General features: G+C 42.2%; 1 protein-coding gene across 1 annotated transcript in view; it reads right to left on the minus strand.

The window, feature by feature from the left end:
* Positions 1–18,694, minus strand: part of Tacr1 (tachykinin receptor 1) — a 177,320-nt gene that overhangs the window by 66,490 nt on the left and 92,136 nt on the right. Inside the window, exon 2 of the mRNA XM_048416635.3 lies at positions 12,019–12,213. Coding sequence (XP_048272592.2) covers positions 12,019–12,213 — 195 coding nt within the window. The remainder of the gene's footprint in view (positions 1–12,018; positions 12,214–18,694) is intronic.

Raw genomic sequence — 18,694 nt, forward strand, 5'->3', positions numbered from 1 at the left:
ATTGTTTTTATTCAAGCTTCCCTCTAAAACTTGGGAGTACGAGTGGGACTACAGGACTCATACATGGACCTGCCTATGTGTGTCACTTAGAAGCCTGTTTAATACTTGTGATCAGAATGTCACAAGTACATTTTCATGTTTGTATGTTTGTATAATAACATTGTAAACAAAAGCCTCATTTTTCTTACTTATTTAATAGTTCATAATTATTGGATATTTGTTTCTAATTTATAACCTAATTAATCATCCTGACACCAAGGACTTGTGTATATGTTTTTACCCTTAATTTTTAAGGGAGAGGGCTGGAGGGAATGATTCAGTGGTTAAGAGCCCTGGATATTCTTTCAGAGATCCTGGGTTTGATTCCCAGCATTCACAAAGTGACTCAGAATTACCTGTAACTTCAGTTCCAGGGCATCTGATACCCTGTTCTGGGCTCTGTGGCCAACAGGTATACTCAGGGTGTACAGACAAACATTCAGGCAAAACATCCATACACATAACATTAAAAAAGGCGAAGAATCCATAAGAGTGCAATTGTTAACTCATATTGAACATGTACTTAGAGCCTTTGATGTCTTTTGATCCACTACTTTCCTTCAAACAGCACACGTTTGCCCTAGAAACTTGTGGAATGAATGTTGTTGAAAGAGCTGGTTGAATGAACAGAAAATTGTCTCCATTTTTGGAATTTTTTTTATATTCTTTCATAATATGTGGGCTCTGAGGGTCTTGATTTATTGTTATTAATTAGCTAGAGCTCTTCCATCTTAATTATATAATAGTTTATTTCATATTTACATTTTTTATTTTTTGAAGATGATTATCTTGTTTTCTGATATTTAAAAAATCTATCATCATCTATTTGTCTTTCTGTCTGTCTGCCTGTCTGCTTCCTTGTCTGTCTGTCTCTATCTATATATTCTCATCTATATTTGTATCTATAATTATATCAGAACCAGCAATCTAATTCATTTTTGGCTCTGACCTTGGGTATTATGCTGCAAGAGCCTCTACTCTATCTCATCTTATTTGGAAGATGTATAGGTTTTAATTTGCTAGCAGGGAATCCAGCTTTATGTTTAACCTGGAAATTTTTCAGAGTATATCTTAAGAATAACATCCCTGTAGGATGCTAACAGAGTTAACAAAATAGTCTACGGTCAAATACATTTAGGAAATGCAAGATTTAGGCAAAGTGATCAGTCTTGCAGCGTATCACAGTGGAAAGTATGAGCTGCATTATGATTAGAAGCAGCAAAACCCCAGGAATGCACCTGCTATAAATCGGCAGTGTATGCGCTAAGCCCACAATGGGGTTTGCATACAAAAGCATATTATGCAGCTGTGAAGAAGCAGTGAGAAGGCTTGCTCCAGCAGATAACGGTAAGGCTCGCTTGTGTGATGTAGTCTCTGTCGAGAAAGAACCAAGTTAGAACATGTGTCTGTACTTTGTTTTATGTTTTGGAGAAACCCTGGAAGGTTCACAGGAGACTGAGGACAGTGGTTCTACACAGGGGAGTGGAAGCTGGAGGAAGGGAGAAAGACAGCCAGAAAGCACTCCTACCTGCCCTTTCATGCTTCCTGCCATTTACCCACACCTATTAATCTACAAAAATAAACTAACTTTGCGTTTAAAACAAGGGGCTTAAATCTACTTGGCTCCAGTGCAGAACACACACTGTGCCTCTCCAAGAGGAGATGGTAGTGGCTCACACAGAGATCCGCAAGCTCACTTCAGTGCAGAGTTTCATGATATTTCTGGTTCTTCAGGTTCCAAACAGCTATGTAGTGAGTCATGATTTGCCAAGTTTTCTTTAACATATTTTATATTTCATTTGTTTTATATAGCATTTTATAGACTTGGATTTCTCTGTACAGTGTGTGTGGGTATGGTTTGTGTATGTGTGATGTGTCTGTAGTTTGTGTGTGGTATTTGAATGTGTTTGTGGTAAGTATGCATGTGGTATATGTATTGATGTGTGTACATATATGGTGTGTGTGTCCGTGTGTGTGTGTGTGTGTGTGTGTGTGTGTGCATACATGATTCCTTGTTTGTTTTTTTGTCCTTAGCATTGACTACTTCAATATCTGGAAACCGTATTTGCTTCTTGTCATTCTTCTACATTATTTTGTTGATACCAAAATTACTTATTTTTTGTTCAACATTTTCTGTAAATAGTGTACATATTTAGTCATCCAAAAGCTTCTCTTTATTAATCACCTAAACTTACTCTTGGAGTTGGTTGAGGAACTCAAACCTTTTTGGAATTATATTAGACAGAGGGAACACAATTATGTTTTTTTCTGAGTTTTCAATCTTGCAAGACAGGCTTCTCAATCATTCTCATGCATCATTCAGTGCAGTCCAGGACATGGTGGATTTTCCGTCACTTTTATATGGACCCTGACTCTCTCCTAATTATTCCAAGTCTTGTTCTGTTTGTATTCGAAAGAGATCTCGTTGTTTTCATTTTGTTTGAATTATTTCTGATATGAGCCATGTTTCCTTAAGAGATTAATAGCATCTTAACAAACCATTTTGGCTTTTATGGAGATGAATAAGATGCTTCTCTTTGAGCAATTAAGTTAATGAAATATAATAATAGATTTCCTGATAATTCACTAATCTTATTTGCTGGAAAAAAAATTCGTGTCCAGAAACAATGAGTTGTGATTCTACTATAACTTTGAAGTTTTGGCATTTTAAAGAGTTACTGATGCTTTTGTCTTATGCAGATGCTTGTTTGCTTGCATGACTTTATATGCACTGCCTGTGTGCAGAAGCCTGTAAAGGCCAGAAGAGGGTGTTGGAGCCTCTGGAAATGGAGTTATAGATGTTTGTGTGCTATGATGTGGATTCTGGGAATTGAACCCTGGTCCTCTGCAAGAGCAGCAAGTGCTCTTAATTAGCAGTTTCTCCAGTAAATACTTAAATTGGGCTGTTCCTATCTACAGTTGTATATGGAATTGGCTTAATGGGTTGTGTCTGGAGACTTCTTTGCCAGCTGTTCACATTAAGTTATGCCAAATGCATATAGTAAATGATAAAGCTATCCATACTGCTCTGTACTCCAGAAAGGATTTCCCTGAACAGAAGTTTTCATTCCCCTACTGACTTCTATAAATACATTTTAAAAAGGCACAAAGCAGTTTATAAAAGTGGCCAGCATGAATGTTCTTTGAGGTGTGTTGAGTTGTTTTTTTTTTTTTTGTGTGTGTGTGATATATATAATATGTGATGCCTTTGTGCACACATATGCAGAAGCCAGAGGATAACATTGGGGGTCCTGATCTATCTCTCTTCACTTTATTCCACTGAGACTCTGTTTCTTGCTGAAGCTGGAGCTAGGGTGGGGACTATTGACTCACTGCCTTGATCCGCCACTCCTAGCGCTGTTGTCGCAGACGCACACGGCCAAGCCTGACTTTTTGCATAGGTGCTAGGGATTTGAACTTACGTCCTAATGCTTATACAACAAGCACTCTTGCTCACGGAACCATCTCCCCAGCTTCCAAATACCATTCACGATGGACATATTCCTCCCTACCGCTTTCCAGTCCGTGCCAGTTTGGTTAGTCCTGGCTTTGCAGGCACTGATCTTCCATCTGAATGACCATCATGCCCTCAGGCCTGTTTAAGCCTAATCTTCACAGATTGAGAGAAGCTGCATTAGAAGTTGACTGCATCCTCTGGAAAGAATCCCAAATTGGCAACCCCATCCTAAGGCTCCTAGATTTACACTTTGACCTTTTAATTAGATGCTGCTAAATATTTATGCCAGTATTAATCATGTACATTGCAGGAAGAAGCTCTGCTGACGAGGGCGGAAGGCTGTGCTAATCTATGGGTATAAAGGTAAGTACTTAGAGGGCAGTTTGATATTGCATTCTTTTGACAAAATGATAGTAGCTCAGGATGGCTCAGAGCTCAGGGCCTATGAGCTCCTGAGTCATGGTTCGTGGGCAGGTTTACAGTGACAGGCAAAGTTTCATACTTTGGAGTATATCCAATCAGAAAGTAGTTGGTGACCTCATGACATTCATACCACTATCACACCATGGGCGTATCTTGGCTGTCCAGCCATTATTACAGCTCACAGGGTTCACGGCTGTTGACGACTTTCCTCCCTCAGAAGCCCAGAATCTTCTGTCACTGTGGAAGCTAGTCAACAGGGAGAAAGCTTCCAGGTTAGAACCAGCTTGATTTCTCCATACCCTGTGACCCAAGTCTAACCACTCAAAGGGGGCACACCACTTCTGGCAGCTCCTTTTAAGCTACACACACACACACACACACACACACACACACACACACACACACACTCCTTATAAAATAGTAAGGTTCCATGTGACTTTTTCAGACAATCTTATTGTCAGTTAGCCCCCTTCCACTTCCTCCTCTGCTCTACCCTCCTATTCCCATTCCCAGTTAATCCTGGCTCTGTTACTCTCCTTTCCCCCCACACTACCTGTGCCCCACTAGTCTTGCATTCCACGCCAACCTTTCCTATAGTGTCAATGAATTCTTCCTTCTTGGTTTAACAACTTCTCAACGATGCTAGGGGCTCTGGGCTTTGTTTAAAATACAGTGACTATGGGAAAAGAGATGAAACACAATAGCCAAGCCACAGATATGCATATATTTCCTGGCCAAAAGCCTAAAGTAGTTTGACAAACAAAACAAACAAACACCTCTCTCTCTCTTTGAAATAATACAAAAAAGTAGAAGATCCCTGAAGTTTTACAGAGGTATATTTTCTAATATTTCCTTTTACTTTTCTACTTTCATTTCTTGCCAAGCATTGATTTTCAATTGCTGTTATTAACAGAAACAAGGAAAATAAATATAAAGTTTTAGCTTATTCCTGATAATAGATTTTAAAGGAAGAGAAAATACTGTAATATCGACAAGTCACACTTTTCAAAACTGCTGAAAAATTTTTTAAAATCTATCTGAGTGTTTGCCTGCATACCATATGCGTGCAGTATCCATGGAGGCTGGCATTAGACTCCTGGGACTGGAATCAAGGTTGATTCTAAGTCATGATGTGGGTGCTGGGAACCAAACCCAGGATGTCTGCAAGAGCAGTCAGTGCTCTTGTTAACTACTGAGCCATCTCTCTAGCCCCAGCAACGTCATGTGTTTATAGTCTCCAGCTAGAATTGGCACAGATGTAGATTTATACTAGCTAATGTATCCACGTTCACTTCATTTCCACAGCAGCTCCAGGTAATTAGTAAATAATGACACTACATTCTCACATAGCCTCCTTTGAAGGCTACAGGGAGTACTTGAATCCAGACTCGACATGTCTTACTCAAATGCTACCACAAAGTTATGTACATAGCCCTGTAATTAGCAGGCAATGGCAGACGACCAGAATTAGTAAATGAATTAATGACATTGGAACTCCCCTAGCTGCCTAAATTGCTTGAATGTCTTTCTCACTTTTCTTCCTCATTATAGGCTTTGTCTTAGTCGTGGTGGTAGACCCTTCAATGAAGAAAGATTAGTTCATTCACCTCCCTTGTCATTAAGGGCATTGTTCTGGTGCCTCCTGGACCACTGCCACCATGCAGCCATACAGCACGGGCGTGAGTGATCAGCCTTAGCCACCTTTCTCTGAAAAATCTACTATACATTTCTTCTTGTCTAATAGAAGTGGTAAGGGGAAGTGCTTTAGACAAAGACCCTTCTTTTCTTCTTTATTCTCTCATCTTTTCTCTGATTTTTGCTTTAGCTGGTCACACATGGAATCTTTGTTCAACACTTGTCAATCAAATCCACCTTTATAGGTCAGGTCACTGTCTTGCTAGATCAGCCACAAACAAGCTGCTGGGTTGCTAATTAAGGCAGGACTCAATTGTAAATTAGTATTCATGGTGAGCCCAAGCTCTCAGTTTATGACATTATGACATTGGCATAATTGTCTATTACTGCAGATTGTAAATAAACATCAACAAAAAGCAGTAGAAGAAACCTAGCCTGTCCTCCCGGGGCTCCAGGGTTGCAGCTGGAGGCAGTCCACTATGAAGCTCATTTATCTATCTGCCCATCTATTATCTATTCATTTGTCATCTAGCTATCTACTGATTAACTATAACTATTAATGTATCTAGTTACCTATCAATAAATTATCTGTCTATCTCTCTATCTAGATTTGTACTCCCTCTCTATCTTCTACTTATCTGGTTGTCAGTCAACCAACCATTCATTTGTCTATCTCTTTCTATCATTTAGCACATATATTCACATAGTGTTGTAAAGACAAGTTTAACGACATAGTGTAATATGAGGGCCGGCTTGTTGGGGTTTCTGTCCCGCCCAGTACTCTACAGCTGGCAAGTCCCAAAGAATCAATCACACAGAGATCTCTATAAGTTATAAAGCTGATTGGCCCATTAGGTCAGGCTACTTATTAGTTCTTATGACTTATGTTACCCCATTATCCTTATCTACGTTAGCCACACAGCTCAGTACCTTTTTCAGCGGGACAGCTTACATCTTTCCTCTCCGGTGGTCTGGGCAGAACTGCGGAGGCAGCTTCCTGCTTTCTAGAATACTCCCAGTCTCTTTGTTCCACCTCTACTTCCTGTCTGGCTTTCCTGCCTATACTGCCTGCCTGACCAATCAGCGTTTTATTAAAATATGATTGACAGAATACAGATAATTCTCCCGCACCAACATGGGAAATCATTTATGGCTTGAGAATGATTTAACACAATTATAAAGTGTATGTGAAAGTCTTTAAGAAATTATGGAAAGATACTACAGCTCATTCATGACACAAAACATCCATTTTAGCTTTAATGAGCTACCATATTTCCATACCAGCTGGGCAAAATTTTAAAACCTTAACAATATACTTCATTGGTATGCAGAGGAGCGGAGACTCTCGCACATTACTGGTGAGAATGTACCTTGACACAATTCTGTACAGAGAGAAAATATTAAAATTAAAAATGCACTTTCCACTTTGGTATTTTATACTCTTGATATCCATACACGATGGATGTAAGGTTATTCACAGTGACATAGCCAATAGTTAGAAGCAAACCAATTTCCACCAATTAATGGCTGTGGAAATCATGTTGTACATTTAAAGAATAGAACCGTGTCACTGGATAAGAGCAGAGAAGCCCTTTGTGTGTCATCTCAGAAGGATTTCATGACATGTTGTTAAGATAAAAATTAGGATGCAGAATAATGTGTATAATAAGTTGTGTTTTGTGTTGTAAGAGTGAGACTATATTTGTGCTGACTCATATAAATACATTTTCTCAAAAGAAATGAGGAGACATCTGGAAGAATATTTATCTGTATATAGGCTGGTTGGATTTTGTCAACTTGACATAAACCAGAGTTGTCTGAGAAAGGGACCTTCGGTTGAGATAATCCCATTAGATTGGCGCATGGGAAAGATTGTGAGGGTATTTTCCTTGATTAACAGTTGATGTGAGAATGCTCATTCCACGGTGGGTGGCACCGTGCCTAGACAGGTGGTTCTAGGTGGCATAAAAGAGTAAGTTGAGCCAGCCATGAGGTCAAAATAAAGCGTTTCCTTCCCAACTCACTTCGGTCCTGATTTTTATCACAGCAATAGAAAACAAACTAAGATATCAGGTTAGTAAAGGATGGGACAGGCATGACTGGAGACTCACAGAAACTTCTGTTGAGCTGCACAACATGTCCATCTTTAAAGTGCAGAATAAGACTGCAAATGGCTTTGTGGAAGATGCATGTCTTCACATCTGCAGAGTTTTGTGGTCGAGAGTATTCTGCCCATGAAGAGAGCACCAGCAAGGATGTGTCCCTTAAGGACAAGAACTCGCCTTGTCTTTCTTTAGCTGGATGGGAAAACTCAAGGTGAAATGACTCATAGGAGTCAGCGAAGCAAAGCAAGAGGTCCAGTAGATGAGAGGATAGATGAGGTTCCTGCTGATGTGATCTATTCAGAGGCAAGTTCCTGTAAGGAGCGTCAGCACAGGCAGAAGCTACACTTCTCAAGAAAATTCTTCAATTTATTCTGGGTAGAATATTTTGGCTCATCCTAGAGAAAACATCTTCTCAGGAGCTTGTATCAATAAGAATACTTGCATTACATTTAATTTTAGGTTAAAATACAAAAATATACAGTGCCCAAAGTAATAAGTCACATTATCTGTTCCTATGAACAACTTTTAAGCCAACACAGATGCCACAACCGTCAAGTTCAAGAAGTATAGCCACAGTGTCCTGAATTAAGTTGGATACTTCTTGATAGACCAGTTGGCTATCTGAACCATTTTTGCAATGAGCATGTCTAATTCTCAGTTCATTTGGGCTGTTTGTCCTTCACAGTTCTTCACTGAATTTGTGTATTATCGAAGAATCTGAATGATGATTAGCTTTTGAAGTTCACCACGTAGTCAGAAGGTGTTTCTGATATTTTACACAATGCTTCTATGTAATTACTTTGCTAGCACAAATGAACTATTAGAGGAGTTGAGTCTAAGCATCTGCTCGGCGAACTCTTTACCCCAGCAACCTGATCAGTGAATGTTCCTTCTACCAGCAGTCAGCATTCAGCAGACCCTTGCCACAGACAGGGCCCTGGGACTCGACATTTCATGGGAGTCCTCTGTTTCTCATGTTAGTAACTTGTCTTGTTGCTGTGACAAAATACCTGGGAAAAGCAACTTAAGGAAGGAAAGGTATACAACTTAGTATGGAGGGAAGGGATGGAGGCAGGAGCCCGAGGCAGCTGATCACACTGCACCCACAGTCAGGAAGCAGAAAGAGATGAATGCTGGTGCTCTGTTTTCTTCTTCCTTTTAATTCAGTCCTGGGTCTTAGTCCATGGGATGGTGCCTCCCATATTCAGACTGGGTCTTCCTTTCTCAGTTAAACATTTCTGGAGATACCCTCACACCTAGAGACATGTTTCCATGGTGATCCTGAATCTTGTCAAACTGACAATTAGGATTAACCATCACGCTTACTTCACCCAACATATTTATGTGAAATATACCATTGGACTTGAAGTCTTTAAGGAATTGACAATTGATGATTGAACTAAAAGTGATAAGGCTAGAAGTTGATTTGTCATTGAACTGGAGCCAACATGTCCATCTTAATTATCACAATGCCTCAAAGCAAAGTTTCCATCTAGCATGAACTTTGGAATTATTGGGTACTGTGAAAAGGACAATTCTTAGTCCTAGAAGAAGAGAATACAATTAAGTGCTTAAGTACATATGTTAAAATTTAAATCTCTGGAAATATTGCATAATAAATTATAGAGGATATTGTCACACAGAAAATAGCCTTTAATGTGGAAACTGTGTTATGCACTTGAATTAGGTTTGTATTGCAGACAATGTGTGCATGAATGGCAAATAGATTTTTTTTTAAACTTTGTATTGGGAAATAAACATGTTATATATCTCTTGAGTAAATAATCTCAGTTTCTCATAACCCAGGGTCATGCTTTTTGGGACTATCTTTTCATTAACCAGCAATTTGACAAAACTTAGAATAATCCAGAAAGAATCACAACTGAATAATTGTCTTTTTCAGGTTGGTCTGTCTGTAAGGGATTGTCCTCATTGTTTTAATTGATATGGAAGGGCCCAGCCCACTGTGGGAAGCACCATCCCCTGGGCAGATGCTCCTGAGCTATATAAGAAAGCTGGCAAAGAGGGAGCCAGAGTGTGGGTCAGTAATCAGTGTTCCTCTATGCTTTCTGCTTCAAGCTTCTGCCTTGAGTTCCCTCAATGAGGGACTGTGACCCAGAAGTGTAAGCCAGACAAGCCCTATACTTCCCTAAGTTTCTTTTGGTCAGAGTGTTTATTACAGTGATGGAAGTCAACTCTAACGGTGACCACGGGAACACAAACAGTGACAGCACACCTACCCACGCAGCCCACAGTCCCTCCTCTGAGCTCCCCAAACTAGGAAAGATGGTCATCCCAGTGCATTGTGTTGAGTCTTGAAGGAAATTTCTAGTGATTAATAATAACAAATCACCAAGATGTTCACGAACAAGCCACTAAGCATCACTGCTTATGGGTGAAAACCCCACAGTTGTGTGAGAAGAGAAAACCGCTTTGAGTCCAGCTTTAACTTTGCTGCAAGATAAAAGAACTTGTGGGTGTCTTGTAAGCAAGCTAGCAGGAAGTGACAAGACTCCGAGAATATCATGAGAACTTAGGGCAGACCTTGGTAGGTGGAGATTTCTGAAGTGTTTTGCTTTGTTTTCCTTTTTAATGAGGAATGTAAACTCCGAGGTATTTCCCTCCCTGCCTGGAGGAAACCTGGCTGGATTATGTTCACAGGTCTGGTATGGTTGGTGGAGTCATACTCTTTGTCCCATTGAGACCTTTGTTCATGTTGTAGCTTCACAGAAAGACTTCTGTTAGAGTGTCTCCTTGTCGGCTGAGCATCCACCCTCCACTGACTGATGGATTAGTTCTCATTGTTGGAGCCTGGAGGGCCATTGTCTCAATCTTACACATTGTTTCCTTACAAGCCACATTTCCATGTTCCAAGTAACAGACACACCAGAGGAGCTATGTGACAGGATTTGGAACTCTCAGATCTAAGTGGCATGACAGATACCATGTTTCATCTTCCATTTAGTAAATTTAAAGGCCACACAATTGCGTTGCTATCCAATGAATTCGGTCCATAAGTCCTATTTGACATTTAATAGCTTGCAATGTGAGATATGCATCATTGCATCTGATAGTCACGGCACTTGTTTACAGGAAACAGTGGTTTATTTTCTTCCATTTTAGAAAAGAGGAGATTCTTGGATCCTTGCCTGTGGTCCCATGGCTAGTGGAAATTCATAATTAAAAATTCAGGTGTTCTGTCTCTAACACCAGTGTTATTTTTTGGATGAATAACAAGTCTGAAATTGGAGAATTATAGCAGGTTTTCCAAAAGACCCTCCTTTATCCAGATGCTCTCAGTCCACAAAATGGATGCTCAGATAAATTTCACATCACCATTCAACTGGGCAGAGCGAGGTAAAGAAATAAACCATTTCAGTGTTGGCTCCAGGGCAAGAAGCATCAGGGAAAATTACTGAGACATCTTGAAAAAGCCTGTCTGGGACCCGCCCTCCTCCGACAAGACAAGCTGGTCTGCTCGTAAGTGCTCTGCAGCCCCTAGACACTGAAGAGCCTTCTATGCTCACATCTGGATGGAGACGCCTCATTTCTCACACTGTAAACCCCTGAAAGGATCTGAATTGATGCTTCCATAGAGACAGCTGATGAGATAAAGATTCACTGGCAGTGACATTGTTTGGAGGAGGAAGAGAGGGTACAGGGATCAGGGCTGTGGTATATAGGAAAGAGGGGTGGCCTATAATGTATTTGCTATGGTACTGGCGACCCCCTGAACAATGGCCGCTGAACTGCATGAAGAAATCGCAGTGTGAAACACATGCCTCAGAGAGATTGTATCAGAGGGGAGTGGGGAGCAGGTTACTGGTGAGAAGGACTGGAGTAGAGATGTCCCAACTTCCAGTACGCTGTGCCTGGCACAGTGGCATCGAGGAAACACACATTCTGGCAGGGAAGCATTTTCGAGTTTCTTTATAATTTCTAAGATAAGCAACTTTCTGGCATGCCAAGTTTCGGCATAAATGTATACATTGATGCACTGTTTAAACAGAGATAAATGGCAGGCTGAATTAAGATACTATTTTATTTATATATTAATGCATCCAAGACATAACATCTGTCTATGTAATAAAATTATTAAAATTAGAAATTAAAAAAAAGAGTGGTGGTGAGGCACCCCAAGAAGTTGTGGGACACTGTTGTCCAGGAACATGTGATGGGAACTAGGTCTTAACATTTTTAATACAACTTTCACAGTATTGGAGGAGGCGTACCCTCCCCAGATACATTCATTGCTAGATGGACATATCTCACAAAAGGTGGGCAGACACAAATAAAACCTTCATTGATAAATGAACACAGAAGAAGGAAGAGGTCAGGGCAAAGCCGATCTCTACTCACGCTTTCTCATAAGTCCTGTGGGGATGCTCTGGCCACTCGATCATACACACGACTCTGCTGGGCATGGTCTCAGTGGTGGAGTAGTAGCCCTGGGGAAAGGCCAGCAGGAGAGCCAGGACCCAGATGACAAAGATGACCACTTTGGTAGCGGTGGCTGACAGCCGGGGCTGGAGGGGGTGAATGATGGCCATGTATCTGCAGTAGAGAAGAAAGGACAACATTCTGTCATGACGTGTTTTTCCTGATCATAAAAACTCCCCAGAAATCCATTGGTTTCCAATTATTTGTGTTTGTCTATATGTAGAGGCCAGAAGGCAAACCCCAGTGTCCTTCCTCGGAAGCCCTTCATGCTGTCTTTTGAGATGGCCTCTCACTGGACACAGAGGTTCACCAATTAAGTTAAGCCATCCAGCCATCAAGCTCCAGGGATCCTCCTGACCCTGCCTTCTCAAATGCTTGGGTTATAAGAGTACAGCACCTTGTCTGTTACTCTAGGTCCAAGGAGATCAGAAGCAAGAGGATTGTTGGGGTTTGCTGGCTGCCACCCTGGTCAGGATATGAGCTCCGGGTTCAGAGAGCTGCCTCAGTGAAACAGATGAGAAAAATCGAGGACACCCATGTAATGTGTGCATTTGTGTACACACGCGTGCGCACACACAACCCTGTAAAACAACCTAGGTCCTCGCACTTGCACAGGCAGTACTCACTGACTGAGATATCTCTCCTGCAGCCCCTCACAACAATTACTTACAAGTATTTTCTGAACTATTTTTTAATAGTCTATCCTTAAACTCTGAATTATGATGTATAATAGCAAAAGCCCATAAGGAAAGTCATATAGATTTTTTAAAAATTGATAACCCATCTAGAAACATTCTAAGAGGTGTTTTCATTATTGCCATGTTTGGAGTGCGAATCCGATGGCCAAATGCACATTAGAGACTTAACAATGAGAAAAATGGCATGTTATAAGCACGTTTAGCATTAAGAATTTTATCCCTGAGGCTAGAAAGACGGCTCAGCAGTTAAGAGTGCTTCCTGAGCTTCCAGATGACCTGAGTTTGGTTTCCAGGCCTCACACTGGCTGCTCAGAACTCACTGTCGCTGCAGCTCCAGGGGAATCTGATACCCTCTTCTGATCTCTTTGGGCAGTAGCATTCATATGCACCTATGCTCACAATATACACATGCATACACTTAATTAAATAAAAATAAGTAAAAGAAAAAAAGAATCTTGTTCCCTTTTCCCTCCTGGTGCCAGAGACTGAACCCAGGACCTCATTCTTGCCAGGCAAATGCTCTGTCATTGATCTACACCCCCAACTCTCTCTTTTGTTCTGTTAGATTAAGGGACAAAGCTGATAGGAATGAGCTAGGTGCTGCAGAAGAGGGCTCAGTCTGCAAAATTCTGCTATAATGGCACCGTGAGGTGGTGACATGGCCTTGTGACCCTACAGCTTGCGTGCGCGCGCGCGCGCACACACACACACACACACACACAAATGCTTGATGGATGATGAAGAGAGCCTGATACATTTTCAGACAGTGTCCTCCTTAACAGAGTGTGACTGCAGCAGTTTTAAGAGTCCTTCCGTGGCGTTATAAAAGCTTAGTAATGAGCCGAGGGCGCAGGAGGAGCTCAGCTGGTAAAATGGCATCAGCTACCACCTGGGTGGTTGAAGAGCGATTTCACGAGGAAACCCTAGACCTCGTATAAAACACGAACTTCCGAGGGATTGCACCTGAGGGGAGGGGTCACCTAAGACCATTGGGAAACATAGATATTCAAATATGATTCATAATAGGAGCAAAGTTACAGTTATGAAGTAGCAACGAAATCATTTTATGGTTGGGGCTCACCACAACATGACTGTATTAAGAGGTCATAGCATTAGGAAGGTTAGGAAATACTGGCTTACTGGGTCAACCATTCTTGGGTCCCCTCAAACCTGTGGTCTAGATTAAAAGATGTCATCATGATGAGGCTGTTCCCATGCTTGAAGCCGGGCACAGTCTCTGAGATGCCACAGAGATCTGAGGGACAGTAGATATGACAATCTGCATTTCGTGTCATACAACGACGCTGTCTGTCCCTTAGAAAAGGATCTTCCATGTGTATTAAAAATGGATCCACTTCTTTAAAATATACGCTTTCCCCTAAGAGTGAGAATGGCATTTTACACAGCCTTCAGGGTCTAAACATTACCCAGCAGTCAGGAATTTCTTGTTTCTGTGGCAGGGAAGCCCGATGCAGACTTCAGCAACATGCAAACATCTGCTCAGCTGTCAGCTGGCTCCACACAGCCCTGCGTAATTGTTTTACTGCATTGTTTGGTCTCTGAGGAACTCCAGGCAAGGAGAGCAATTTCAATCAGTATGAGCTTGTACACTTCTCACCGGGCACCTGGTACGCCGAGTGCAGGCCTGGCTTCCAAAGGCTACGAGCATCTCTCGCCAGAGGAGCAGGGGCATTCATAACAAGTTACAAATTGTAACAGCAGATAAATGACCTCAGGTGGAAATGGGTTCCATACCTCAGCCCCTCAGGGGTGTTGCAGAGGCAGTTAAACATCTGAATGCCAGGTGATCTAGGCTCACTGGATTTGGGCTAAGCCAGCAGGGCATCCTGCTCTGAGGAGAGGCCTGCTTGGAGCCTCCTCCCTCTTCTGGGTTGGGCTTAGGTCTGACTTTCTGGAGGGTGACTTTGATGTGGACAGATGTTTAAGACTCTGACTTTGTCAGTGTTCAGCGCTGGGGGCTGAGTTTTCCTTTTCTGGGTTGTAAGAACAAGGACATTGGCGATGCCCTGTGTGAGGAGGCTGGGTGTTGGGAAGATGCCTCCGGCCGGCCTTTCTATAAACAGGAAGATGTTGTGCAAGGGCTGGGGACATTGGTAAAACACTTGCCACGTAAGTATGAGGACTTGGGAGTACGATCCTCAGAAGCCACATTAAATGGGGAGGGGGTATGGTGGCACACACCTGTCATACTAATGCTCTGAGGTGTGGTCAGCAGAGTCTTTGCGACTGCAGCACCCAATGAGAAACTCCACCTCAGAAAATAAGGAGGAAAAATCCTGAGGGAGGACATTACAGTTGACCTCTGGCCTCTGTGTGGATGTGCACAAACACACATGCACCCCTACCTAGTAACTCAGATCTAAAACTTTACAAAGAAAGAAGTCATGAATCCCCAGGAAGCCCTGCATCTTTCATCAGGATTCCCCTGCCTCAACTCCGCAGCTGTTCTGGAAGCCATGAAGATGTCACATCCCTTCCAGCCCTGTGCAGACTTTCTCCTCTCTGCAGCTGTGAACTCCCAGGCTTTGAATTAGAGAGAGACCACAGGGGAGTGTGTGGTCATTGTAGCACCCTCTTTTAATATGATCTCACATGCAAGTTTTTAAATCTGCTTCCAGCTCAGGATGAATGTTCAAGTTTAAACAGACGAATCCCAACGCCCATGCCGAAATTGGTGACACCACTTAAAACCGACTGCGACTACGCTTGGAGGGCGTGACCCCAGTGTGCTGGCGATGTGTCTCCAAACGGGTGACAGAAAACCATACTTTATCATTACTGCAAAAATTGCTATTTGGAAGCCCATTTTAGCGAACACTGTGCCGTTCTTTCAGACTAGGAGCCATTTTGGTGACGAATGAATGAATCACATGTAGAAACCCAAGTTAGCATCATAGATTGGCTTTAAAAATTAGATTTTTTTCATTTGTCCAAAAGTGTTTATAAGTTTCTCTCGCTTTCTCCTTTTTTCTTCCTTCTTTCTGTCTCTCTCCTTTCTTCTCTCTGGTGGTTTGTGTTGTGTAACACACTTCTTTCTTTGCTCAGTGACTAGCCTCAGTTGGATAACCCCTACATAGATGACAGATATTTCCCTCCCGATTTTCCCTCTCCAGCTTGTGTCCCATTAACACACAGTGTATTTATCTGGATCCACCCTTAAATACTCTTCCTTATTTGATTGTAAGATACCACCATGCAAGTGCTTCAAGCTCTAGGAAAATACACTTAATAAATATTTAGTGACTGTTAAATGCTCATGGGACTCTAAGGCAGCCAACTGAATGTCTTCCTGGTTTGCGCATTAATCACCAGACTGCCAGAGGCAGGGGTCCAGAGGCTGCACGGTGCATGGATTATGTTCTCCACTTCAGGTTGCCTCTGCCTCACAGAAGCCTGCCTGCCAGCTTTAACTGAAACTGTGTGTGACCTCCTGGTGAAACATGGAGGTGTAGTTCCCTTTGGTCATAGCGCTTTATGAAAAAAAGTCCTACGGAAGCATCTTAATCTGCGGAAGTATGGCACTGTCCGTTTTTGTCATGGACAGATGGAAGAGCTCCATTCTCTCCCTGGCATCTCTGTCCTCTTGACTTCCTCTTAGTCTGGTCCCAGATGACTGGGCAGACGTGATCTTCATCACATTCAGTGAAAAAGCAACTGAATAAATAAGTATGCAAATTTCTTGGCATATAGGAGGGACCCCATAAATAGTTGCTGAGTAAAATCATATCCAATATAGGCATATATGCTATAGCCCTGTTATTCCCTGTCAGAACAGGTACATTAAGGTTACATGAGAATAACCATTGTTCAAAGTATTTCCTACTCCGTGGATACCCAAGGCCATCCTGTAGGAGTGACCTCACTGGTCCTTTGTTCTTAGACATTCCGATCCTTTTGCCTTCAACCCTTCAGTAACTTTTCAGTGTTTGTTCACTGACTAACACGTGCACAGACAGTATGCTGGGAGCCACGTAGGGTTTGTCTTCTCTAAGGACAAGTTTCCTCAGAAAGGGTGTTCCATGTTTTTTCCTTCCTCCTTCCTTCCATTGCAAAGGACACAACATTTTCACTAGAGGTCACTAATAGTTCATCAGCTGAGAGTTTGATCCAGGCTATCACTTTCATTACTGAACTCCAGAGACCTAAATTAGAAACTTTGCAAGACCAGAAATTTAGTTCTTTAGATACATGCAAACCCCTGTGGCTGTGACCAAGGAGGCCTTTGGATGCCCCGAGTACAGGTCTAGAGCCCCTGCACCAGTGCTTCTCCTGTCCCCTTCTGTAAGGCACATGTTTCTTACTGCCGTGCTCCGTCAATGACTTACTTCAACAACTGTCAGCAGATAGGAGGGGCACCACCAATAGAACAAAAGAAATGAATGTGGGGCGCTGGGATTGAGAAGAGATGGTTAGAGACTCCATAGGCAACGAGAAATATTTTCATTTCTTTAAAACTGTATACTCTTCAACTGAGCGCCCTCCCACATTTCTGTTAGCCATGCTTCCTTAGAGCAACCCCACCTTCTGTATTCCAGGAAGACCACTTCGGATCCTGTTCCTATCACTCGACAGTTCCCCATCGCCAGGCGACTGTGCACACCTATCTCTTAATCTTCTGGGAGCCTTAGCTAATCAATAAGACTTGTCTGGTCAGCAATTGACTTTTCCCTTGCTTGTATTTTCTGCAGCTACAAGCCAGCAGCTCCTCTTGGAGCACAGGGACGAATCTGAAAGGGGCAGAATGCCAAGGACTGGATGCCTGAGCTCTGGGGTCCTTTCCTTAAGAACTTTTCCAAGAATTATTTTGGAATGTAAGATCCAAAGCTGGGATAGATAGAATGTTCTAGTTGGGAAAAGTGTAAAAGGTGACCCCTCAGGTCATAGAAGCCCCTGAGGCTAAAATCGGGTGTGATTGATTAGGAAAATACAGTGAAGTCCAAAACCAAACCAAATGTAATCTGAGCCTCTGCTGGCAGTGGTGGGCTAGGCCCCAGTGGTGGCGGCAGCAGCTTTGGCAATGCACAGTAGAAATCCTAATATTTTTGTGTGCACGAAACCCATTGTCTTGTATAACCTATGTCACAATGAAGCTCATTATCCTGCATAATAACTTAAAAGTTAATAAAAATAGGACAAGTTGGGAGCTGGGGAGACAGTTTAACTGAGCGCTTGTTGTGCAAATGTGAGCATCTGATCCTGGATCCCCCACACCGATGTGAAAAGCTGGATACTGTGGTGATGTGTTGTGTGCATCTACCGGGGCAGTGGAGACAGGCAGATTCCAGGAGCTCATTGCCTAGTCAGCCTAGCTAGCCAAACCAGGGAGATCTCATCTCAGAGAGACTCTGTCTCAAAAAATAAAGGGGAGAATGATTGAAGAAGACACTCAACATTGATGTGTGGTCTCCATGTATATACAACCTGCACGCATATCATCATAAGCATGTACACACATATACACCACACATACACATACATTCAAGAGAACAAAAGCTCATACCTTATATGTGTATGAAACATCAAAATGATACATTATTATGTGCATTATAAATTAGTTGAAAATAGGATAAAAATAAATGCCAAGCCTCAGGGTTGTCTTGAAGCTGAGAGTGAGTCCCTTAGGAAGAGTGGAAAGGCTGGCATGGCTTTGTTTTTGGCCCCGAGAAATGGAAATGTGAGACTATCTTCATTGCTGTGGGAATGCGTGAGTAAATTGTCCTGTCACTGTGGAAACCATTAAGGAGGTTTGTCAAAAAATTTGCAAACTGAACAATCCTGTAACCCAGATAAACTACTTCCTGGTACATCCCTAAAAGATTCGAGGTTGGGGGTGTCGGGCCTTTTGACATTGTTACATAATGCTACCTATGAGTGTA

Source organism: Myodes glareolus, chromosome 6 (assembly GCF_982192425.1).
Source record: "Myodes glareolus chromosome 6, mMyoGla1.1, whole genome shotgun sequence".
In the NCBI taxonomy this organism is placed as follows: domain Eukaryota; kingdom Metazoa; phylum Chordata; class Mammalia; order Rodentia; family Cricetidae; genus Myodes; species Myodes glareolus.